The following is a 27721-nucleotide window of genomic DNA, read 5'->3' as shown; positions in this document are numbered from 1 at the left end:
GGATTCCAATAAAAATAATCAAAATAACTCATGTAATAATATTTAACATAAAAAATATTTTTTAATCCCTATGCAGATTTTTTTTCACAATCAATACTAGATTTAGTGACATTAACCAATTATTTTTAATATTCTACTTAACTTGACTAAAACTTATAAAAAAAAAATAGAGAGAAAATTATTAACTGAATTATCACCCTCTCTCATCTAATCTTGTTTTCGACCCATTTATAAAGATTATAACTATAGTTTGGAATTTTATTTACTTGGCTATCAAAGTGAAGGGGGGGGGGAGCGGTCAACGATGTAAGTCTTTTCCTCTATTACCTCTTGCTTATTCTGGCATGTTGACATTGGTAATGGGAAGTGCGGGGGTGGGGGGCATAACAGTTTAGGAAAGATATAGGGGAATAAAGATGAACACCTGTTGCTAAGACACCAGTGGCTCACTTCCCATTAAGCAGTGAAACCCAGACAGAATATGCAAAAGCATGCTTTGCTCACAGTAGGTCAAAACCTGGGGAAGGGGGGGGGGGAATGACATTATCCTAGCCCATAATCGTACATGATAAAGACAATCCGAGAAAGTGAGAAAAACATCATATCTCAAATGGGAAAGAACACTTATTCCTCATGCTGAGAGCATTCTGCTCTATCGTTATTTTCATGGCAAGTGCTCGTCTGAGCTTCAATCTATGGTCTTACCTTGTAAAAATTTCACAAAAAACACTCTAGCTACAAGAATTATCAAGTTTCCTCCACTCTATCTGTGCCTAAATCTAAAACACAAATTCCATAAACAGAGTTTCTTTCCTAGAACTGTGCAGATGTGGAACTGTTCCACTCGCCTGCTTTCCAACAGACTACAATATGGTCATCTCCAAGTCCAAGGTTCTTGTTAAGCCCCTCTTCAATAATCCATTTCTACCACTTACTATTAATATGCTGTTGTCATAGTGATTACCGTACACTCATTAACCATTATCCTCGAGTGGTTCTCAGACCTTGATAAGTGGTGATTTTCATGTGAAAAAAAAAAAAGTAAAAAAATTAGCTGACAAATAATTTTATAAGATAAAATATTTCTAAAAAAAAAATTTTTTTACTCTAATAGTTTCTTCCCTCAAACTTTGGAATTCCCTCCCAATCTTTTGCTTCTGCAACCCTAAACTATGAGTGCAGAATTTTAAATGTAACGTGAATATTGCTGCTCAACTCCCTACATAGTGTCCCTGCAGACATGGTCTCAAATAATAGCCTCTTATGTCCAACTAGCAATATACCTTGTTTAAGGTACATAAGAGTTTTTAAAAAAACACCTGTCTTTTTTTTAAAGAAAATTTAGCTGACAATTCCAATTATTTTTTATAGAAGAATAAAGTCATTTTTATATTTTATTTATCCAAATATTATATAAAAAGGAATATTTTATTTATCCAGACAAATATTATATAAAAAGGAATATTTTATTTATCCAGACAAATATTATATAAAAAGGAATATTATCTTTAAGTTTTATTTTACTTAAGTTAAAGTTCTCAAAAATTGAAGGCCCCTGCCCTTACCGGAGACTAACACTTGTTCTCTGTATGAAATGTAAAGATATTTGAATATTCCATTCAAACACCGAGTTAAGAACATTATTTTTGTTTCTCCAATTAATCAATATATCTTGTTTTAGTCTCTGGGTCTTACTGGATTGCAGGATAAGAATTGATCTAGTTTGGTGGAGTATCCAGCTTTGTGCTGTTAACTGAGGCAAAAACCAAAGTTTACCATTCCTTGTAAAAGCAACATCGATATATAATTTGGGCTGCGAATATTATGTGGTTTCGAATATTTAGTTAATATTATGTGGTTTTGGATATTTAGCTACGGTTTACTTGTACAGAAAAGTATCCCGATACTAGGTTGTCTTGACAAACCTTTGTACAGAGAGGAAAGTGTCTAGTATGCATTCAAGTTTAACAGTGTATGTGGTGTCGTAAACATGGAATTTTTATGAATGCTGCTATTAAATGATTATATTAACATAATACACCATTTTTTCCCCCCATAACTTACTAGCACAATGATTAAATAAAATTTTGTTTTGAAAATATTGTGATACTTGTTTCTTTCTTACATTTTTTCAACACATGCAATCGAATATTTAACGGCAGTTTTCCAACAATGCCCAAACTAAATTGTTCAAAATTGATTTGCAAACATGCAAGGTTTTTGCAGAAATGCGAGAATAGGAAGTGCACCTTGAGTTTACTTTCCAGTTACTTGAAACTCTTGCTTTTCTTATTTTGTCGCTTAGTCCTCACATTCCATGAGTCATGTTTCTGACAAAAAGAGAATAGTCACTGTTTACTGGGTCAGAATCGTATCCATCTAATACTTAATGTTGGCAAGTTTTTAACTTTGAAATAATTTTTTTCATATTTACTTCTTTACATCAGGTTGCTTCATGACTTTCATTAAAAAAAAAATACAAACTGAAAATTTTGTGAAATCAGTGGCGGATGGTTTATGAAATGTTATTGTCACAAAAAATCTTATTTGACCTTGTAACTAATTAGCCAACACACATTGTCTAGCCTTCTTGTGACGATAAGACATAGCAAACAGTTACACTTGTCTCTCAGTGATACCCATAGATAAATTATGTATATTGCCTGCTTCTCCTTAGCAATGGTTCTACAAGTTGACTGTGCGCCGTTGATGTTAGCCTTTGGTTGTAACAGGATCAAGAATAGTTGCCACACAGTGGTCAAGTCATATATATCAACTGCGTATAACAGTCCACATATTAAAACCAGAAAATTAAAACAACTTGCATTTTATAAATTCTCAAGTTTATTACTTATTTTCACATTTCCTTGCAGTGATTCACTAACCCCATTTTATGAGTGCATGTCCCCCTCACCAAAATGTTGGGGGAGGGATTACAAAGTTGATATATCCCAACTTCTAAATGTAAAAACATTTTTTTTACATATAGGAGTTCCGGTTATTTGATATAGCATCCTATAAAGCTATGTTACTTCATAATTTTACATTTACAATTCCGTTAGAATTGAGGTATTTAACCATAAAAATAAAATTTGATTTGTTGGTTTTTGTCTAGAATTCACCCACATAAAAAAAAAAAATGCATGATGTAAATGATGAAAAATAAGTATATTCCAAAAATTATGTAAATTGATCAAATAGTTTTATTTTTAAGTAAAATAAAATCTTATGAGTAACAGAAGAGTATCTGTCTTGTCTACCATTTTAAAAACAAAACAAAAGGAGATAACTCAATAATTCAAACTTGCAAGATATGATGTAATACCTATTAATTCGCGTTAATTGTTTAAAAATGAGTTTCCTTTTCAAAAGATAAAACTACTTGATGAATTTACTTAATTTTTGGAATATGATATTTTTGTTGTCATGGTAACATGTATCATACAGATTTTTCTTTCTTTTTAGAGGGAATTCTGAAGAAGAACCTTTTTTTTCAGAATAGCTATATTATGTTGTGTTGAATGATATATATATATATATATGATGAATCATATGTTAATAACAATGTCTACCATAGTTTGTACATCAGAAAGATAGCACCCACTATATTTTAGTTCTTTATTTAAAATGATTTCAAAAATAATTGTCTCCATTTTTTTTCCATAACTGTTCACATTTAAGCAAATTAACATTAAAAGATTTTTCAATATTTTGAAATGCATTTCATGGCTGAAAATTGAATTGTTTTATTTGTTTTTTAATATTTATTATTTTGAAACCTCTCTGCTTTTGACCACAAACAAAATCAAGCAAAGCAAAAGAAAACTGTTTGAAACAGATAAGATAAAAAAAATCCATTTAAAATCAAGCAAAGTTTTAATGACATATGTCGAAATAGCAGAATTAAATGCATTGATTCAATCATGAAACAAATTGTTTATAGTTATCATTCTTGACAGAGTTCCATTTTTTTTTTTTTTGTTAGGCTTTCTTAGGATGAACTTTAGAAAAACTGATTTCTGCTTCCAACCTAAAAAACATATTGTGAGGATGGAATTGAGAGAAAAAGAGAGGCTGAGAGAGACCCAGGAATCCAATTTTGTTTTGAAAAAAAAAAAAAAAAAAAAAAAAAAAAAATTTTTTTCTTTTAAAATTTAAAGTGCTTAAAACCGATTTATTATAAAAAAAAATTTTTCTTTTAAAATTTAAAGTGCTTAAAACAGATTTATTATAAAAAAAAAAATTTTCTTTTAAAATTTAAAGTGCTTAAAACAGATTTATTATAAAAAAAAAATTTTTCTTTTAAAATTTAAAGTGCTTAAAACAGATTTATTATAAAAAAAAAATTTTTCTTTTAAAATTTAAAGTGCTTAAAACAGATTTATTATAAAAAAAAAATTTTTCTTTTAAAATTTAAAGTGCTTAAAACCGATTTATTATAAAAAAAAAATTTTTCTTTTAAAATTTAAAGTGCTTAAAACCGATTTATTATAAAAAAAAAATTTTTCTTTTAAAATTTAAAGTGCTTAAAACCGATTTATTATAAAAAAAAATTTTTCTTTGAAAATTTAAAGTGCTTAAAACCGATTTATTATAAAATGAATTCAACAAATATTTAAATAGAGACTGTTTTATATTCCAAGATCATGTGAAATTAGAGAGAGGAGCATTATGCGATGGCAATTAAAAGACTCATCAAGAGGCACAAAATTCTTCTACCAACCCTAAACGTAGAGAGGAATGTACACTACTAAGAATTACTCTAACTCGTCCATCATGTTCTGATATTGGGTAAAATAATATTAGAAAAATTCCACATAGTTTGTGAGCATCACTTTTTCCATTCACACCAGAAAATCCAAATGACAAAAACATAACATATAAAGCCTGTTAGATTTTCAAAGTCAAACCCAATTAGCCTTTAAATTGATAAATAAAATTTTTTTGGATTAGTAACATTTTTTTTATTGAACCATGTTATTGGCAAGATAACATACTTTGTACCGATTTATTTCTTAAGTTACTTTGTCTAATCCAGTGTGATATGAAATATTTTAAACTAATCAAAAAAAACTAAAATTCAGCAAATTTTTTTTTTTTTTTTATTACATTTTCACCCCAAACAAGGCAAATTGCCATTTTGGTGTAGGGGGCTACTATCAGGGGCAACAACTACTGGGGTACTATGTAGGGATTTGGGCAGCAAGGTGTCGGTTCACGTTACACTTGAACTTCTGCACGTCAGTACTGTTGGGGAAGCAGGGACCTGGAATGGAATTCCAGAGTCTAGCGGTTCTGGGGAAGAAACTATTGGAGTAAAAAGATCTTTTACATCTAGGGATCTCTACAGTGTGGGGGTGGGATTTAGCAGCCTGTCGGGTTTGTCGAGGGTGCTCACGTTGTGGGGGCACAAGTGATTGCAGTTCGTCAGAGCATTCACCACTAAAATACTTGTAGAAAAGGCAGAGGGATGCAACATTTCGTCGATGGGACAGAGGCTGAAGCTTAGATGCCAGTTCAGGGCCTATCAGGTTTGCGACTCTCTTTTGAACCTTGTCAAGGAGCGAGAGACTAGTAGCAGATGCACCAGCCCAGATGTGGCAGCAATACTCCATACATGGGCGAATGGTGGCCTTATAGAGGTACAGGATACTTTCGGGTGTTAGTAGTTTTCTAGCACGGTAGAGAGAGCCTACCTTTCTTGCAGCGGCCCTGGCAATGCCTTCAATGTAATTGTTCCAACTCATGTTTCCTGTGAACGTTAAGCCAAGGAGTTTGAAAGATGGACTCTCAGATAAAGAGTCGTTGGCCATTGATATGGGTGGTAGAGAGGGTTTCTTGTAATTATTGAATGAAACTAGTTTAGTCTTGGCAGCATTGAACGCGACCAACCACTTTTGTCCCCATTCCACTACAGATTGGAGGTCTTCCTCTAGTGTTTCTGCCATTTCTTTAGAAATGTGTTCATTCGTCTTCCTGTCGTGTCTGCCATAGAGTGTAGTGTCATCAGCATATATACCCATCTCAGAGGCAATGTTGTCGGGGAGGTCATTTATGAATATCAGGAACAATAGAGGTCCAAGGATAGAACCCTGGGGCACTCCCGCATTTATATCATATTGTTTAGATGTACGACCGTCGAGGACAACCTGGATTTTTCTCTTATCTAAGAAGGATCTAATTATGTTAAGTATTCTACCAGTGATACCGTATGATCTAATTTTCCTGAGGAGACCCTCATGCCATACCCTGTCAAAAGCCTTAGATATATCTAGAGCTACCGCTCTGCCTTCCCCCGCTTTGTCCAGTGAATGGTATATACGTTCAGAGATCACAGTTAGGATGTCTGCTGTGGAACGGGCTTGTCTAAATCCATATTGTTTGTCAGTCAGTAGTTTAGCATCTGTAAGATGATGGACTAGAGCATGGTTAATTATGGTCTCAAATATTTTGGCAAAAAGTGGGAGGAGGCTAATGGGGCGATAGTGAAATAATTTTTAATCGACGAATATATTAAGAGTTACCTGATCGTTTTTTATATATAAGTTTACAAATGTGCAAACGAAAAAATTAAAATGACTTCACTGTATACTCTGCAACAATAGGTAGATACAGATAATCTAATATAATCGTTTCTTTGTTATCAATAGGTTTCTTCCTACAAAAAACAATATTTTATTCTGGTTTGTCAGTTTTTATTGTGGATCTTTGCATCATGCTGTTAAGAATGAAATCTAATTTGATTTAATTTTTTCTGGAAAATACCTGGGACCAGAATTATTTTCAAATGGAGAGGGGGGGGGGACATAAATGTATTTGCTCATACAGAGTTATTTTCCTTTGAGTGGTATAAAATATTTTGAATAAAAAAAAAAAAAAAACCTATAATTTCAGGAAAAAAGTTTGCAATATGTTCCTGGGCAACACCAGCTAAATATAGCTAGTACTTCAATAAGATTGATTAAAATAAAACTAAGCTAAATCCTATATTTTTCTTTATAAGTATTATTAAAGAAAAACATAAGATTTAACTTTATATAGTCAATTGGAGTTCACGTCTGGTTTACAAACTACTGAGGGGAACCCATATGACTGACATCACGGGATAATTAGAACATTTTTTTTTTTTCCTAATCAGAAAACAGACCAGAAGGGCCACACTGAGCTTTCTTTACATTCACCATCAACTTATAGTTGATTGTTTAATTTCATAAGTCAACCCTTTTGGGGAGATTTTTTATGCCAGAAAAAAATAAAACTTTTAAAAATTTTGTAAACGTAACCTAATACATAAAATTATGCTGACTGGATTTTAAAAGTTGAACCTAAATAGCATTTAAACTCAAACTAAATTTTGTTTCTGACTATCCAATTTTCATGTTATTTGAAATGAACATACTTTACTACAATTAAAACATTTTTTAAAAAAAATCACAAAAAAAAAAAAAAAACATGCTTAATCTAGTCTGACATTTTGTTAATATGGAAATTGGATTATTAATTATGAAATTTGATTATTAATTATGAAATTGGATTAAATTGAATTATGTGGAGTTAAAAATAGGTTAAGGTGTATAATTTGGGGTAGGGGAAGGGGGCTCTTGTCTAGAATACACTCCGTATTAAAAACACAAAAATAAAGAAAAATCTGTATGTATGTGTCTGTGACAAAACGAAAATATCATGACTGTTTTGCCCATCAGTTTGATAAAATGTGAAGAAACAAAGGGAAATAATTAAACAATTTCTACTTACAAGATTTTTTGTAATGCCTATGAAATCCCATTAATTGTTTAAAAATGATTTTAAAAATAAAACTACTTGACCAATTTACATTATTTCATTATTTGTTGAATATGATATTTTCATTTACATCATGGGAATTCTGGACAACAACAATTTTTTTTTGTTTGTTTTTACAAAAAGTTAGCATTCCTTACTATCTTATATATCACAAAACAAATTTGAATATAATGGATCCAGAGCAATAGAGAGTTGATACAGATAGTAATTTCTTAGAGAGACACATTTTTTATTTTTATTATTCCATTGGATTTCCTGTGTTATCTTTTTTTTTTATATATAAAGACATACTTTATTGCAAGAAATAATTCTAATGTTGCTGGAAAAATGGATCCTTCTACTGCACTAGAAAGTACCTATCTGATGCAATCCTCTAACTATATAATAGACACATGCTAAGATTGAGTATTTTTACCACATCTGTGAAGGTGCTGCTCAGAGCATCATTACCTTAGCAGAATTCAAAATTGACTACACAATCTAGTGGGCAATGCCTCGCCTTTTCTATCATTATTTCCTTAGAAAGTATTTAACTTAGCTCAAAATCCTGGTTCTTTCTTATAAGATATCCACAGCAAGAACTTGTCTTCCAACACAAGTGACAAAAACTTTTTCTTCCTTTGTGTGGCTAACGGACAGAATTTTTATGAACTTTTTTTTTTGTGGACTTTCCACCACATTATCACATAACAGCTTCCATGCAAACTATATAATGGTTTTCTTAAAATCCAATGCTTTGTCATAACTGTTGCCATAAGGAATCAAATCTTTTTAATTCACTCTGCCCTCATTAATCCTCATCCTCAAATTGTGTAAGTGATGACTCATCAGTTAAAAAAAAAATTCTGCATTGATGTATGTTGGGATAGAAAAGATAAAGTGAGATTCTGGAAATAAAATCAATAAAAAAAATAAAAGCTGTAGCTCTTGTGCATTATAAGTGGATATTATATATATATATATATATATATATATATATATATATATATATATATATATATATATTATTTTAAGTAAAAACGCTACTACATATTTATGTGCATTGTGTAAAAAAAAAAAAAAAATTATCAAATATTGCAGTTTTATGATATCTGTTAATTTTGAAGAATTCTTAGAATCCAGAGAGGAGATAACTGTAGCCTATCGATTTCACCAAACAATTCTAATTCATAAATGGCCAATATGTTTATGTTTTGTTATACCTTTTATTTCATTTTCGTTATTAAATAAATTGCTTTTTTGATATGTGATTTTTTTAGAATGCCAAAAATATTTCCTCCTGTTCTGTATAAAAACAGATTTATCTCCCTTGCTTTCAGTTATATTCCACTATTTCAAATGAGAAAATGTCAGATTGAGAATAGTTATGTGTTTTTTTGTGTGTGTTAAAAATACTTCTAAGTCTTTTACTTGATCTTTTTTTGTATATTTTACTAATTTCGCCATGACATGTAAGTACGTACTCGTGTTTTTTTTTACTTACAATGCATTTTTAAGTTTTAGATATCCACTCACAATGCAGAAGAACTGTATACTGTTATCTTGCAGAAAAATGGGGCTCATTTCAAATATTGAGCACTCATGATGATTTGACCACAAGGGTCTGTGTGTCAGTGATGCAACAAAGTCTACAAGAAAAAACGTCTTCAAAACAACAAAGCGTAACAGATGTTTAAACAACACAAAAAGTAAAACTTTGACAAATGATAGAAATGAGTTGTGTTTGCATTGGAGAACGGAATGCTACAGAATCAGGAGATCAAAGTAAACGCAATTCTCTACAAAGCAAGAACAGAAGAAGCAAAAAAAGATGGAGAATGGATGGCAGAAGATGAAGAATAGAGAGTAGAAACAGCAAAGGATAAAGAATCATCAAAAGTTTCTTCAAAGTCAAATTGGTCAAATGTCGGCAAAGCAAACAGAATTTTTATCGATAATTCTATTTGAGATAAAAGTTTCTTTTCGGTCAATAGAGAACTGAAAGAAAAGCCAGTCAAAAGAAACAAAGTTTGTCTTCAAAACTGATTTTCAGACTCCATCAGTTTTATTGTTTTTATTGGAAAACATACAGTTGGACATTGGTAGGAATTTGGAGGAAGAAGTTGGGAGGGGGGGGGGTCATAATTATCATAACAGGAGTTTTAGTAAGAAGAAAAAAGAAATTAAAGCAAGTAGTATGATACCATATGCAATCCTTAAAGAAAGCAATCTTCCAAAAGCAATCCCAGGGGGAAAGCAATCCAGGAGGAAAGAAACCTTCCAAAAGCAATCCTAGGGGGAAAGCAATCTTCCAAAAGTAATCCCAGAGGGAAAGTAACCTTCCAAAAGCAATCCCAGAGGGAAAAGCAATCTTCCAAAAGCAATCCCAGAGGGAAAAGCAATCTTCCAAAAGTAATCCCAGAGGGAAAAGCAATCTTCCAAAAGTAATCCCAGAGGGAAAAGCAATCTTCCAAAAGTAATCCCAGAGAGAAAGCAACCTTCCAAAAGCAATCCCAGTGGGGAAGCAACCTTCTGAAAGTAATCCTCAGGGGTAAGCAACATTTCAAAAGCAATCCCAGTGGGAAAGCAATCTTTCAAAAACAATCTCAGGAGGAAAGCAACTTTCCAAAAGCAGTTCCTGGGGGGAAAGCAACTTTCCAAAACAGTTCCTGGGGGGAAAGCAACTTTCCAAAAGCAGTTCCTTGGTGGAAAGCAATCCTCCAATAGCAATCCCTGGGGGAAAGCAACCTTCCAAAATCAAGGGAAAACATTCTTCCAAAAGCAATCCCACGGGAAATCAATTTTTAGAAAGCATCATAACTGCTATCATGATCACCATAAAACAAAAATACTTCCACATTCAATTAAACTGGAATAAAATTAAATATTACTAAAGTGAACTTCCAAAATCAAAGCAAGTAACCAGCCTGAGAGGCGATGGCACGAATGATATGATCATAGCAGAGTGCCAATCAGCAACGATTTTGGGTCCATAAGCAATTTTACACCGGGGTGGTGAGGTAAGGAACCAGTCGTCTTTTGAATGGGGTGGACACACCAGTTAGTAGTGACGGTAGTAGCAGTTTAAGATACCAGCATAAAAAATTACAATCATTTCCAACGTGGAGAAATGAATGAGATAGAAGGAAGAGGAGAAGAAAAAGAGAGAGAAAGACCAGCAAGAAATGAGAGTATTACAAGACTGGCTTCTTTTGATTGTAAATTAGGTATTTTGGTTCTAGCTAAATAGGGAATGGGGTTAGGGTTAGAATAGCTGGGCACCATATCCAAATATCTGTTTTATGCGTGCCCAGTAATGGCGACTCCATCCGTCCTGTGTGTTATCAAATTCTTTCTCTGGTACGTTCTTCTGGGTGAGATTCATCGTTGTCGTATCACCATTTGAATCTAATTCTATCGTCACTTCTGAGTAATGACCCTCAGGCCAAGATTTTAATCGCCATTTCTGCACTATTTTTTTACTTGGAACCTGAAGAAAAAGATAAATTTAAGTTAGACAAATCCAATATGAAAAAAAATAAATAAATAAAAATGGGACTTGTGCATTATAATTGTATATTTAAGAAAATAAATGTATTTTATGTAAAAAAATTATTGCATAATTACGTGTCGTGTTAAAATTATAAAGAAAATCCAAAAATTATGAAAAATGAAGATCTGCCAGAAATATTTTTTACAAAAAGGAATTATTATTGACCCACCATTTTCTAATTTGAAATGAGCAAAAGTTAAATGAAAACAAGGGAGATTCACTTTGTCATACGAAACTGACCACAGTAGCAGAAATATAAAACTGAATTATTCAATAAATTTTATTTTTTCTTGTTATTTTTTTACTAAATAATTTTTGAAATTTTAATAATTTGGACATGGCACATGATTACATAATGTTTTTACTTAAAGAGCATTTTTAAGATTTCAATTATAATGCACAAACACAAAAATAAAATAAAACAATATCGAATACAATATAACAGATGTGAGTAGACAATGGCAAAAAATACTGAAAGCGATACGAGCCCCTCTCCTCCCGCAAACGTGCAGAGAAGCAACACAAAAAATAAGATTTTTACTAAACAACCCCAATTGTAAAAATGTGCTGTGCATCATGTTTTTTAGCATATATGAATGGTGGACATGCAGCTGTTAGATTAAGCATCTAACAACTGCACACCCACCATTCATATGCACAGTAGGGCAGGTCGATTTTGGAACCCCGGTGATGCAATGGTGATGGTATTTGGGGTTTGACATAAAAAACACTTACACAAAATATTTTTTTCAAAATCGTTATATTTGCTTGAGGAAATGACTTTAAAAGTAAAAAAATTGCAGCTATTAAAAGTTTTTTGGTGAATTGTCAAGAATTCCCGTCGTCAAAACAATCCGTACCGTTAAGAAAATGGAATCATTATTTAGAATATGTTTTAAACTACATTTTTAAATAAAATGAGTGAGGATAATGAATTAATAAAATAAATATTAACTATAAAGGCAAAATTATGTTTTTTGAATAATAGCGACCAACGTTTGCTTTTTTTCATTTCAGGAACTTTTTTGGAGTGGGAACATTTTAGATTTCACCGTCGCAAAACACTCATTGCTATTGAAAATCAACGTTTGTTTATTATTTAATTTGAAAACATTAGGATTTAGGCTTAATCATTTCGAAAGCAGAAATGAAAAAGACTTATTTAAAATATATATTATATTTCAAGTGTCTGCAGTGAATTTAAACATATTTGTTTTATCTTTTTAATTTGTTTTTCTATTAGGTTGGTGCAAAAATAATGGCATGTTTTGACATTCAAACAAATGTGAAAACACATTTTTTTTTTTGCATGAACCTAATATTTCACATCAATTCTATTTGAAATTTTTATTAAAATATGGTAATACTCCAGTTTTATATTTACTAAAAAAGAAAAAAAGATAGACCATACAATTTTATTCTACACACTCTTTACGAAACATAACGACGTAAATTTTCAAGTTTTTCTATTCAATAAAAAATACTTTGCAGAAAATTAGTGGCAAATTTTTATTTCTTTTATTTTTAGGGAGTAATTGTTTTTAAGTAGTATTTTTCTTCTAAAATTATAGTTTTAAAATCAGATAACCCACAAAGGTTAATACGAGTAAATAAGGAAACTGCTTTAAAGGTTTTTTGGTACTTGTGCATCTATGTTATTGTGCTAAAATAGCTTTCTTATTTGGAAAGCCATTGTTAACATGGGGAGGATCGGAGGGTGTGTTGTAACTATTCTGTACTTTCACCTAACAAATTAATTAAAAAAAAAACAATTAAATTTAACTTGAAAATACTATTAAAAATAGCATGGTAACATAGATGCACAAACACTGGTTTTTCAAACTCTAAATACTAAAAACTTGTTTAAAATGGTGCAGCTACAGCAAGAATGAATCTCTTTATGGATAAATTCATGTTATCAAAGGAGGAGCTAAAATCTTTATGGATAAATTCATGTTATCAAAGGAGGAGCTAAAATCTTTATGGATAAATTCATGTTATCAAAGGAGGAGCTAAAATCTTTATGGATAAATTCATGTTATCAAAGGAGGAGCTAAAATCTTTATGGATAAATTCATGTTATCAAAGGAGGAGCTAAAATCTTTATGGATAAATTCATGTTATCAAAGGAGGAGCTAAAATCTTTATGGATAAATTCATGTTATCAAAGGAGGAGCTAAAATCTTTATGGATAAATTCATGTTATCAAAGGAGGAGCTAAAATCTTTATGGATAAATTCATGTTATCAAAGGAGGAGCTAAAATCTTTATGGATAAATTCATGTTATCAAAGGAGGAGCTAAAATCTTTATGGATAAATTCATGTTATCAAAGGAGGAGCTAAAATCTTTATGGATAAATTCATGTTATCAAAGGAGGAGCCTACTAAAAACAATGTCTAAACTACCACAACTATGCCTCTGATTTGGTTTGGTCCTCTCTCTTCATAGATTTAATTCAACTCTACAAAGTTTTTCATTATTTCTTACCATAACTAGCACTTATTTTTTTACATATGAAATTGGAAGATAGCCTAAAAAAGTTTCCTTCAGTTATCATTCATTTATTTTTACTTTTCAGATTAAAACGTCATTAAAAACACAAAGTTCAGTTTTAACCCATGGTTCAAAAATATTTGCTGGTCCACCTCATTGTTTGGATGAAACAGCACCCCCAACTTAATGACAAGTTATCCCCACTTAAAAAATAGTGAGATTTCTAAGTTAATTGCCAAGGAAATCATTAGTATTTGGCAAGCAGTCAATCCACAATTACCCTTGTTATATAGGAGAGAAGGTCAATATATTTTGCTATAAGAGAGCCAAACAGATTAACAGGAAATCTCTTGCAGCAATCAAAGTGAAAAGAATGAAGGTACCGCTAGACAGACTGTTTGATATATCTTCTTGTAGCTGTAAACTTCCTGTCTTGAGATGTGATGACTTTGCAGTAAAGTGCAAGACAGAAAATTGTCAAACAAGGCACATAATCTGCACTTGTCCTCCTAACAAGGAGGTAAAATTAATTATATAGATTCACCTGCAATTATGTTCCTTTTTTTGTGGAAAATGAAATATATTGTTATTTATTATGTATTCTGACTATTATTAAACATACAAATTTTGCAATTTTCAGGTTCCACTAGAAGAACTGCAATTTAGAGCAATTTTTTAATTAATTGATGGAACAACAAGAAGCCTAACAACAATCTAAATAATAAGCTAGAAAGTGAAGACCAGAGGCTACTTTTTAAGTATGCTGTTGGCATTTCTCAAGAAGTTAACTTAAGATATGCAGCTTAGAAAACTGGGCCCTTGAATCAAGCAAGATGGCTAACATTAGCCACAAGGTTAATGTGTTTATGGACCATAAGTGTCTATCCTCAAACACTATGATAAATTCTGATAAAATTTATCATCTAAGTGTATACAGTTAGTTGGTTTGAGATCAAAACCGACAATTTTTTTAACCAACAATATATAATTTAATATGATTCAGAGAACAAAACAACAGTTAACTGAAATCCAAATTACTGTTTTAAACAGTTTAAAAGATAGTGCATTTACACTACTTCTGGAAAATATATCGATGATAAACTCAGATGAAATTTTGTCCATTAGGTAAATAAATATTTATCCATTAAATTTTATTATTTTCTCAATTCACCCAAACAATAGTCAGTTTTATTCATATTTCATCATAAAAATATTTAAAAAAAAAAAGAAAAAAAGTGTTTTCAAATAATTGTTTTTCCAGAAAAAATGAACAACAGAAAAAGATTACTTCTATCAATTTTACAGCCACACATTGGTCAAATGTGATTGATTTTTCTAAAACATTTAGAGTGTTTTACAAATGAAAAACTTGAAAAAAAAAAAAAAAAAAAAACTAGAACTTCCTAAATTACTTGCCCACTTACAAGGCGCGGAAAAGGCTGTGAACTTAACAGAAGCTTCACAAGTTTTGTTATGAGCAGGAAGCAAGATATAGATATTTTATTACAAAGTCATTGTGCCACCAAATTAGACCTTCATTTTCCTCAAAAGGAAATTACACAAAATTTAGTTCTAGTAACATAGTTTTTATTATTGCGTTTAATAAAAAATTAAAATACATGATTCTGTAACTTTTATCAAGTTGTTATATTGTGTAATACATCTCTACATATCTTTTTGAATTGTGAAATTTAAAAGACTTAATTGATAATTAGCTTTTTTACAATTTTTGTTTAATTAATGCAGTAAAAATTGAGATATTTTGCTAATTGTGATTCATAATTAAAATTATAATTCATGTATTTATTTTTCTTTCAATGTATTTCATATAAATATATCAATTTTAATTGAAAAATAATGAAATTTCAAAGTCAGTGTTGTGTAAAATGCTATGAAAATGAAGGATTTTTCAGCATTTTTCTACACGATTTTTAAAATTAAATGCTCAATTTTCTGTTCAAGATAGGAATCTAATTTTTGGTATCTGTTCTTATCACATTAAATCCCAACTATCATCATGAATGCCATGTTAATTTTCTGAAAAAAAGTTGCAAATCAACCTGCCTTAATACACAGTACATTTTTACAAGGAAGGTGAGAAGCATAGAAAATTGAAAATATCTCTGGCCAGAGTCAGACCACCCAAAAGATATTCTCTTTGTTTGAAAAAGTTCTTCAGTTAATGCAGAAGTCATGTCGAATTGGCCTTCATGGGAAAAGTAATTTCCCTAAATAGGCTCTACATAAAACCCTTATGACTAGGGACTGTCTGAATGTTATCTGAGGCCGCAGCTCAGATAAGTTTATAAGAGGACAGGAAGTCATTCTTTGATAAAACAAAAGTCATGTAGTTCCCTTAACCACATCATGAATTGTCTGAAGTCTTATTCTTTGCAGTAAAATTAACATTTTCGATTATCAGATAGGAGTGAGATAGGAGGGAAAATAAAGAGAAGAATAGTGAGAAAAAAAGGGAAAACGAATTTCAATCAAAAAGTGGAGTATTCTCGTCCATGGTAGTTATGAGCCTCCCCACCGTGCCTGTCTCATTCATTTAATCTTAGTCAAAAGGTCATAAAATTTTAACGAGTTAATAAAAGGAATTACTTACAAGTTCTAAAAACTGGCCAGTCACAAAACCAGAATACAAGCTGAAGTTGCCAGGAGGATCTGTCTCGCAAACAACTTCACTATTAGTAAAAGCGGACATTAACTGTAAAAAAAAAAAAAGGTGAGATTATGAGGAGGATCACAAATTATATGAACACGTAAGATTTTGAAAATGAGCAATACACATTTCAGAAGTTTTTTTTAAGCTGAGAATTGGTTATTTTTTTAGACTATTCTCCTCATGTCGATGGTTATTTTCACAATGTTTCCGCTGATGTAACCTTCAGGTGCATCTGTACATTTGAACTTGGAACTTGTACAATGGATAAAAAGCATTGCTTAACAAACATTCTAAGTGTCAGTATTTGGGAATTGATTGCTCAATCCTCATTATAGACAATAAAACCATAGTGAATAACAGGTGAATTAAAAGGTACAGTTTGAAATTTTATATAGTTTCCATATTTTGAAAAAATAATCTGAAAGATTGAGGCTATCATCTGCCAAAACACTCTGAATAATCCCAATAACTGATTTACAGAATGCATTCCAATTTCTCCATATTGAAGGCAAACATTTTAATGTTAGTAATTGTTATTTAGAATAAAATATAGAAAATTAACTACTTTGTGACTAATTTTTTAAAAGGAATTTAAAAGCATTAAAACTGTCACAGAGAATTATTTCTAGTTTAAAATTTTTTCTTGAGTAAATTCTCATTTATTATCATGAGGAAACTTTATATCAGAAATTTTTTAAAACTGACATCAAAACATAAAAAGTTAGCTATATATTAATATGATCGTGTGTGCGTTATTTATTTTCTGTGTCATACTTACATCCGAGTCGTTTAATTGTTATGGACTTTTATTTCTTGTAATAAATAATTTTACCAAGAATTCTTCATAAGTTTTGGTTATAACTGAAGGAACTCCAGTTATATATTTTTTTCATAAGTTTTGGTTTTGATTTCAATTCAAGCTGATGCACCCTAGCCACATAGATTTTTTTTTATTTTTGAAAGAGCAACTTTATAATATATATAAAAAAACAAAAAAAATCGATAGAACACTAACTCTATAATATATATGAAATCTGCGAGAATTAAAATATGTAAGCGAACTTTACCACTGCGCTATGCTAAGCATCCCTGCTAGCTTAGATAAATACTTTTGCAGTTTTAAAAAAAGAGCTACAATAGTATAAGAGCGTCTCCATTTACGCTGAACATCTACAGAATGCCAACATCAATATATTACATATGAATAGGTCCCGCTAGTAGTTTATAATAATTTAGTTCAATTAAAGTGATATACAGTAAGAGAGAAGTTTATTGTAAGTTCTGGTTAAGTAGGACAATTTAAATACAAGTTTTTATTTCATGTTTTTTTACTATTAGTCACAATTGATAATTGCATTTCAAGTTTAACAAAAACTTTGATGTACATACATATCATACAGAAATAAATATCACCAACAAAAATTTGCCTAGAACTTTTTATAAAAAAAAGTCATATTCTTTTGATAACAGCAGAAATACTTAACGTTCCCAAAGAGATAAGTGATTCTTTCATTCAAACAAGTAAAGATGAATAATGTAATACAAAAAAACTGAAATTTACAATAAAATTGATTTTTAATTGTAATTAATCTTCTACTCTATCATTTTTTAATTGTAATTAATCTTCTACTCTATCATTTTTTTTATTGTAATCAATCTTCTACTCTATCATTGTTTTTCTAATTTTTCTTGATCATTTTATTTATTTTAGCATAACACGTCATACATGAAAGGTTTTTACTTGAAATGAAAATTTCAATTGTGGCTAATAGTAAAGATGCACCGTTTATTCAAACTTTAACTCAATATCAAAACCAAGGAATATTTTAGCATGTATTTTGTGGATTATATCTAATAATGTAATATACAGAAAAAGCCTTGGGAAAACAAATGCTGATTAACTCAAATGTAGTAGCAGTAATAGAATAATAATAATGATAATAATAATAATAGACACAAGTTACCTCTCTTGTAGTAAGTGCTCGGTAAAGATCTTCTACCGAGCAAATAAAGTCCTCTTTAACTTTTAGAGTTTTACACGGAATATCATTTATATCATGGGGTATGTCTCCTTGGATTCCATTAATTGCTCGATTCATTTCTTGTTTAGCCAGATTCTGAAAAATGTAAAATTCAAATCATTTTCGATAAATCAGTGGATGATAAAAAACAGAATCAACTGAAATACTTGTTGCGTTTATTTTCTCAAGTTTAAAGCAAATTTACAAAAGTTTGTTGGTAATTAAGGAAGATTTTAAAAATTGCAAATAGAATTAACTTTAGTGTGTATTAGCAGGTAGACCTGATGTTGCCCTGGATCGAATGTTCCACACCATACTTTTATTGTCATTGAAATCAGTGAAATTTCCCATTTTATAATCGATTGATTACCTGCTCTAGTTTGGGATTCACTAGAAAACAACGGGAAGAAGCTTCACATGCTTCTCGCAGTGATTTTGTCCACAATACATTGTAATCTACATTGCACTGTAGAGAACCTACTGTTGATTATATAAAAGTATTTTCATATAATGGATTGAATTAAAGTTTAAAATTCAAAAGTCAAGTATCATGGCTCATTTGTGTCCTAATCAGAAACATACATTTTGAATACGCCCCCGTCTTATCTAGGAACACAGTGTTGATTTTATACTCTGGGCTTTTCTGCTTATGCGGTGATAAAGATTCTCAAATGCATTTGTGATGTTAGGCTGTATAAGGTTGTTAACTTTGTTCAAAATCGATTTATTCCTTCTGTAATTGGACATTTTTGATTATTGATTAATAATTTTCAATACTTATCAGAGGTATTCTGATACAAAACCTAAGAACACTCCCAGACACAAAGTATATTTGTGTGAAATTTCATAAAAATCGGCGCAACCGTTTTTGTTTTTTTTTTTTTTTTAATTTTTTTTTTTTTATTACATTTTCACCCCAAACAAGGCACATTGCCACTTTGATGTAGGGGGGCTACTATTAGGGAGACAGGCTTCAGGGGTACTAGGTGGGGAGTTTGGCAGCAAGATGTCGGTTCATGTTACACTTTAACTTCTGCATGTCAGTACAGTTGGGGAAGCAGGAACCTGGCAGGGAGTTCCAAAGTCTAGCGGTTCTGGGGAAGAAACTACTGGAGTAGAAGGTTCTCTTACATCTAGCGATCTCTACTGTGAAGGGGTGAGATTGTACTAATTGTCGGGTTTGTCGGGAGTATTTATGTAGAGGGGATACAAGTGCTTGCAGCTCGTCAGAACATACACCGTAAAAGTACTTGTAGAAAAGGCAGAGGGATGCTACATTGTGTCGATGGGACAGAGGCTGAAGCTTGGATGATAGTTCAGGACCTATTTAGGTTGGCGACTTTCTTTTGAACCTTGTCTAGGAGTGAGACTAGTAGCAGATGCACCGGCCCAAATATGACAACAATACTCCATACTTGGGCGAATGGTGGCCTTATAGAGGTACAGGATACTTTTAGGGGTCAGTAGCTTTCTAGCACGGTAGAGAGAACTTACCTTTTTCACAGCGGTCCTGACAACGCTCTCAATGTAATTGTTCCAACTCAGGTTTCCTGTGAATGTTAGGCCGAGGAGTTTAAAAGATGTGTTTTCAGATAAAGAGTCTTTGGCCATTGCTATTGGTGGTAGAGAAGGTTTCTTGTAGTTATTGAAGGAAACAAGTTTAGTCTTGGCAGCATTGAATGTGACCATTTTTGTCCCCATTCCACTACAAATTGGAGGTCATTCTCTAGTGTTTCTGCCATTTCTTTAGATATGTGTTCATTTGTTTTCCTTTCGTGTCTGTTATAGTGTGGTGTCATCATGAGTGTTTCATAGAACTTGCACCCACAAGCGTTTTTTATATAAGTTTATAATATATATATAATATATTTTTTATATATAAGTTTATATATTTTTTATAAATAAGTAGAGATAGGCAAAATGTTAATATTTATTACTTGTTAAAAAAAATGTTCGAAAAAATTGTGTTCTTCGTACAATTGTGAACTGCTACAAGAGTACAAAAGGAGCAGCTCTATACAGAGAAAATTATTGTTGGTGGATCAGATCGTAGAAAGTGATTGAGAGAATAATTGAGTATCAAATACAGAGTGGAACAATAAAATTGTCGCCATAGAAAAAACAACATGATTCGATTTCCGTTTGATGAAAACCTGGTTTTCTTTTTATTGCAGACCATCTACTAGTTGGCTAGTTGCGTACAAATCCCAAGGAGCCTTCTATCATGTCTGACAGTGACAATGTTCAACAAGCGAGATTAGAGATGCATTGCTGTACAACTCCTGCTCTTTACCAATCCAAGTTTTGAAAACAGGACCATTGCCAGCACCCTCAAAATACAAATCCAGACGGTTCAACGCTTGAGGACACAGCTCAATGAAGTTTCCGACCACGGTTATGGTCTTTGGTGTGGTTTCAAGTGAGGACCACATCATGCCATCTCACATCTTCGAAGTCGACTTGAAAGTCAACACCAAAATGTACCCGGATGTACTGAAGAGTGTGGTGATCTCCTAGCGAAATCAGGTTTTTTTTTTTTTGAAATCAGGTGGCCACTGGTAAGTCCTGGCTGTGATAGTTCAAAGCCTTGGCTTCAAGTTACCTGAATTGATTTTTTCAATAAAAGTTTTAAAATAAACCTGTAGTATTGTTTTTTTTTTTTTTGAAATCAGGTGGCCACTGGTAAGTCCTGGCTGTGATAGTTCAAAGCCTTGGCTTCAAGTTACCTGAATTGATTTTTTCAATAAAAGTTTTAAAATAAACCTGTAGTATTGTTTTTTTTTTTTTGAAATCAGGTGGCCACTGGTAAGTCCTGGCTGTGATAGTTCAAAGCCTTGGCTTCAAGTTACCTGAATTGATTTTTTCAATAAAAGTTTTAAAATAAACCTGTAGTATTGTTTTTTTTTTTGGAAATCAGGTGGCCACTGGTAAGTCCTGGCTGTGATAGTTCAAAGCCTTGGCTTCCAGTTACCTGAATTGATTTTCTCAATAAAAGTTTTAAAATAAACCTGTAGTATTGTTTTTTTTTTTTTTGAAATCAGGTGGCCACTGGTAAGTCCTGGCTGTGATAGTTCAAAGCCTTGGCTTCAAGTTACCTGAATTGATTTTTTCAATAAAAGTTTTAAAATAAACCTGTAGTATTGTTTTTTTTTTTTTGAAATCAGGTGGCCACTGGTAAGTCCTGGCTGTGATAGTTCAAAGCCTTGGCTTCAAGTTACCTGAATTGATTTTTTCAATAAAAGTTTTAAAATAAACCTATAGTATTGTTTTTTTTTTTTTTAAATCAGGTGGCCACTGGTAAGTCCTGGCTGTGATAGTTCAAAGCCTTGGCTTCAAGTTACCTGAATTGATTTTTTCAATAAAAGTTTTAAAATAAACCTGTAGTATTGTTTTTTTTTTTTTTGAAATCAGGTGGCCACTGGTAAGTCCTGGCTGTGATAGTTCAAAGCCTTGGCTTCAAGTTACCTGAATTGATTTTTTCAATAAAAGTTTTAAAATAAACCTGTAGTATTGTTTTTTTTTTTTTGAAATCAGGTGGCCACTGGTAAGTCCTGGCTGTGATAGTTCAAAGCCTTGGCTTCAAGTTACCTGAATTGATTTTTTCAATAAAAGTTTTAAAATAAACCTGTAGTATTGTTTTTTTTTTTTTGAAATCAGGTGGCCACTGGTAAGTCCTGGCTGTGATAGTTCAAAGCCTTGGCTTCAAGTTACCTGAATTGATTTTTTCAATAAAAGTTTTAAAATAAAGCTGTAGTATTGTTTTTTTTTTTAGGGCAACAAATTTATCATTCCACCCTGTTTTTATGCTTGAGAAAAATACCATTGGTGTTATATTTATCTGCAGACAAATGTAACTTTGTAAGAATAATCTGCATTTTGCTTATGTGGATTTGGAGAAAGCTTTGGACAGAGCACTAAGAGATGTTGTCTGGAAGATGTTACATAAATTAAGGCCAAAAAGATTTATTTGTTAAAAGACTTGAAGGAATGCAATAAAGTTAAATGTCTGAGAGTGAATGTTAGCACGACCAAAGTGATGATCAATGGTTGTAGGGTTGAAAAGTCATCAGAAAGATGAAAGTTTCTCTGCTAAGTTAATGAAAACGGAATCTGGAGTAACTCTGTTTTGTGGTTATTTTTAAGATAAGAAGTATAAGATAATGGAGACAAATATGAAGCATATTTTGATGGCAAGGCTATCGAGGTTGTTCAGTTTTGTTAGTTTGGTTATATCATTGGAGCTGGCACTAGTACGATTGCAAGAGTTAAGAGTGACAAAGTAAATTCAGAGAACTTGTGTCATTATTTTCTATGACAGTCATTTCCTTCTTTGAGAAGATTTTATAGGTCAAATGCTTTTTTCTGGCAACTACTCACTGCAGTGATAGCGACTAATGTTTTTATCAGGCAATCACCTAGAGATGTTGTCTTATCAAAGTTAAAGGATGCTTCATCGGACCCTTTTTGTGTTTGTATTTTTTCCATTTGTAGAATGCATGGATATAATAGTTTGTTGAATTAGAGAATTTATAGTGTCAGTGGATACAGAATAAGCAAAATTTCGTTAAAATTCATCTCTCGTATGAAAGCTATCAAATATACCATCTCTATTGTTTCATACTGAAAAAGTTTCTTTCAATAAGAGGAACAAAATGACGCGATTTCATTTTTTATATACATTGCCAAATTTGATCTCATCAATCTATCATACAAAAAAGAGGCTGTTCATTTCACATATATTGTCATCAATAAGCTTAGAGGCTAAAAATTCAATATTTTATTTTGATTCCTCAGTTTCCTTCATGGAAAATTTGCCTAAAACCTGCAAAAAATTATTACTCTCAATTTCTATCAATTTTTTTTTAAAAACTCATTTTCACCTCAAACAAGGCTTATTGCCACTTGGACGTAATTGATTATTATTTGGGATTGTGTTTAGTAGAGGACTAAGGGGAGTTGAGCAGCAAGATGTCTGTTCACATTACATTTAAACTGTTTGTACAATGAAAGAAGCGGGAAACAAGGAGGGAATTCCAAAGTCCAGCAATCTGTTAGAGTAGAAGGTTTTCCAGCACCTAAGGATCTCAATAATACGAGGATGCGTAAAACAGACACAGGGATGCAACATTGCGGCAATAGGACAGAGGCTGAAGCTTGTCCGACAGTGCAGGATCTATTAGATTTGAGACTCTTTTTTCGATCTTGTCTAGGCATGAAAGACTAGTGGCAGATGCTCCAGCCATGATGTTGGAATAATACTCCCGGTGTCTTGTGGCTTTGTAAAGACATTCAATGCTCTCTGGAGGGAGCGATTTTCTCGTACAGTAGAGGAAGGCCACATTCTTTGCAGCAGCCTTGGCAACATTATCAATGTATTTATTCCAATACATGTTGCCTGTGAATGTTAGGCTAAGGAGTTTGAAAGATGTGCTCTCAGGTAGGGTGCTACTTGTCATGATATTCATTGGTTGGAAAGGTTTTTTGTAGTTGTTAAAAGAAAGGCGTTTAGCCTTAGTAGCATTAAATGTTACCATCCACTTATGCCATTCTACTACAAACTGAAGGTCAGTTTCTAGGGTTTCTGCCATGGCCTTGAGTATGTGTGCATTTGTTTTATCGTAATGTTTATTATAGAGCATAGTGTCATCAGCAAATATACCCATCTCAGATACAATTTTACCAGGAAAGTCATTTATGAATATCAGGAATAATAAAAGTTCCAAGATTAACCATATGACATTGTGTGGATATATAGCCATCAAGAACAACTTGGATTTTCTCTTATCCATAAAGAGTCTGATTATGTTGAATATTCATCTAGAAATACCAAAGTAATTTATTTTCATGAGAAGACCTTTATGTCAGAGCTTGTCAAAGGCTATGGATATATCAAGAGGTACAGCTCTAGCTTCTCCTGTTTTATCTAGTGCATAGTACATGCGTTCAGAGATAATGGTTAAAATATCTGCAGTAGAACAAGCTTGCCTAAATCCGTATTGTTGGTCAGAAAAAAAACTTAGTATTTACAACATGGCGAACTACTGCTTAATGGATTAAAGACTCAAAGATTTTAGTGAAGATTATTATAGCAGAATTATTTTACAATGGTGAAAAATATTTCAATAATTACCAATCAACTGAAGGTATGGATTAAAACGACAAACATCACTGGAAGCGAGAATGGCTGAAGTGCACCAATGACTCAACTGCTGATTGTCATAGCTGGACTACTTTCTGCACAATGTGGTGAACTTACTTGGAGAGCCCCCTCTCGGGTGAATGCTATTAATTATTTCAATAGTGATCAACAAACCAATAGAAGCAGCAATATATTAAATTCATGAAGGCTTCATAAAATAACCAACCCGATTCAGATTGCTCATATGGCAGCCGATTAAACATCTTATAATCTAATTTTAAATCTTGGTTTATGCCATCCATCTTTTTTTTTATTTTTTTAATTAAAATCTATAAATATTTATAAAATTGTTTATTCCAAGAAGACACGAATAATATTAAATGAGACAATACATATAATACTGGAAATTTCACCAGAAGCAAATTGTTAAGATGTTTAACCAAAGTGAATACAAAAGAAATTCACAAGAATGATGTATAGGGAATTTCCTAAGAAACAAAAAATATCTAGATGATCAAGTTTTAAATCCATTTGTTTTTCTTCTCTTACCTGTCCAGATGAAGTTTTCTGTTCACCAACTCCTAGTTGGTTATCTTTAGTTGGCAAAATTATTCCTTGGCTATATTCTGAAATTAAATAAACACTTTATTTTTATAGTAAACACAAAACATTTATATAGCAAGTCAAACAAAATTAAAACCATTGGCCAAAAATTAAAATTCAATACTTTCCATTTTTTTCTGCATTAATAGCACAGTATTATGGGGTTTTTATTTTCGGTGTTTATTACTTTTATGGATTTAAAAACTTGTATCACTAACTTTTTTTTTTTTTTAATAATGTTTAAGTTAAATTATTACAGTATTGTTTGGTAATTAAATTACAATTGATTGAAATTGTGATAAAATTGTAATGAATTTTGTTGTTTTAATCTCAATATAAAATGATTGGATGTAAATACCTTCTAAAACTTTCCATCTTTCAATCTATGAGAATTTGCTAAGAAGTTATTTCTTAAGCCAATTTAAATAACTTTCTATTCAACAGAATAAATGCTTCTAAATTCCTTAGGATCACACATTTTTGTTTTAACTATTAAGATTAAAATGGCTGAATTAAAGTGAAATGTATTCTGATGAATTACACTGATTAATAGTACATTAAAAAAAATGTGCAAGTCAGATGCAATAAACACATACACAGGTGGCAAAAAGAAAGTCTGCACTTGTAATTTTTTCAAAAACTGCAAATTTAAGCTAAATTTAATGTAACTGTTTAAGCAAACTATACCTCATTCGATTCACCTTTTATTCTTCTATAATTTTACCTGTTCATATTTGACTTAATTGAAATATTCTAGTGTTCATGTCAATTTAAAAAAAACTCAAATTGAGGAGACAAAAAGAAAGTCTGCACAATAGAATATTTAAATGTAACTTCAAGACATTAATGCAACACAAATACAACAGGAACATAATTAACTAGTTAATGTTTAGTAGCATAGCACTTCTGCAATTTGACAGCCTGCAATCTTTTGGGAATTCCTTGAATTAGACTGCAGCAATACTCCGGGGAAAGGACATCCCACTTTTCTTTAATTTTTGTCTCAAGTTCTTCCAAATTTGAAATTTTATCATTGAGTAGCTGTTGCTTGATGTAATGTCATACGCTTTCGAAGGATTGAAGTCTGGAGATTGTGCAGACGAATGGAATATCATGCTCTTCCAGGAACCTTTTGACATTGCCAGCTGTGTGAATGGAAGCATTATCCTGCATGAAGATGGGATTATCATCCAAATTCCGACTAAAGTAGGGTAGAAAATGCTCAGTCAACAAATGTACTTGGGCAAATTAATTCGACCTTGTAAGCGAACTATAGGCCCTTGACCATTGGTACTAATAATGCCCCACACCAAAACTGAACCTCCACCACCTTGCAGTGTTGAAACTGAGCACCTAGGATTAAATTCTTCATCTTTCCCCCGACAGACGTACTGCCTATCATCACTTCCTGGCCTATTGAACTTGCTTTGGTCAGTAAAAAGCACTTTTGACCAATATGAAGAGTTATGATCTTCATTGCATCTGACGAAGTCCAGACTACGCTTTCTGTTCTTTACAGAAATCATTGGTTTGCGTCTTGCAACATATCCTCGCAAATTAAATTCCTTTAATCTGTTCTTGACAGTAGAAAGAGAGCACTTTTTAACAAGATTGCACTGTTGTTGGATTTGGGCAGCTATTTCAAATCTGTTTCTTAGGTTGCGGATCTTGATAGCATTGTCTTCCGTTAAAACTCTAGTACGACCAGATTTAGGGGCACCACGAACACTGCCGGTGTTTTGGTGCTTTTGCACAGTTTTTCGTACCGTTTTCTCATCACATTTCAATCTGCGGCCGATTTCTTCATTGAATAAACCAGATAAGTGGAGATTAATGACCTCCTGACGATCACTAAAAGAAAGTCATGGCATATGGACTAAATGTTACGTTGTATAACCTGGAACAACAACAATTACGATTAGAGATGCTTATTGCCTGTTGGTGGATATTTTAAACTTATTTAGGGGCGATAATTTAAGCTGGTTTTAAGCAAATTTTTTGCTGTAGACTTTTTTTTTGCCTCCTCAATTTGAAGTTATATTTTTAAATCAACGTGAATACTAGAATATTTCAATTAAAAGTCAAATATGAACAGGTAAAATTATAGAGGAATAAAAGGTGAATCAAATGAGGTATAGGTTGTTTAAACAGTTACATTAAATTTAGCTTAAATTTGCAGTTTTTGAAAAAATTACAAGTGCGGACTTTCTTTTTGTTGGCACTGTAAGTGGTCAAAAATTTACTAATGTAGAGATAAACATTAATATTTCCAAAATGGAAGCATCTGTTTTGGATTTTATTTTTTGGAAAATCATTCTTAGTTTAGTTTGAATATGAACATGCCTCGATTACTGTCACATTTATACACACAAGCCTTTTCAGGTAGATTTTATTCTAGTTTGTAATCTTCTTAGAATTTAGAATTAATATATTTTTTTATCAACTGGAATTGTTGTT

General features: G+C 31.8%; 1 protein-coding gene across 1 annotated transcript in view; it reads right to left on the bottom strand.

The window, feature by feature from the left end:
* Window positions 1–9811: 9811 nt before the first annotated feature.
* The window catches only part of LOC145277905 (activator of 90 kDa heat shock protein ATPase homolog 1-like), a 66058-nt gene continuing 48148 nt past the window's right edge, over window positions 9812–27721 (bottom strand). Inside the window, exons 6-9 of the mRNA XM_080129973.1 lie at window positions 25211–25287; window positions 18466–18618; window positions 16442–16543; window positions 9812–11272 (exon numbers count right to left, since the gene is read on the bottom strand). Coding sequence (XP_079986099.1) covers window positions 11048–11272; window positions 16442–16543; window positions 18466–18618; window positions 25211–25287 — 557 coding nt within the window. The 3' untranslated portion in view covers window positions 9812–11047. The remainder of the gene's footprint in view (window positions 11273–16441; window positions 16544–18465; window positions 18619–25210; window positions 25288–27721) is intronic.

The sequence above is a fragment of the Euprymna scolopes genome, chromosome 1 (genome assembly GCF_053919585.1).
Source record: "Euprymna scolopes isolate OS-2025 chromosome 1, ASM5391958v1, whole genome shotgun sequence".
In the NCBI taxonomy this organism is placed as follows: domain Eukaryota; kingdom Metazoa; phylum Mollusca; class Cephalopoda; order Sepiida; family Sepiolidae; genus Euprymna; species Euprymna scolopes.
The sequence above is the reverse complement of the archived record's forward strand: the minus strand, read 5'-3'. Positions and strand labels throughout refer to the sequence as shown.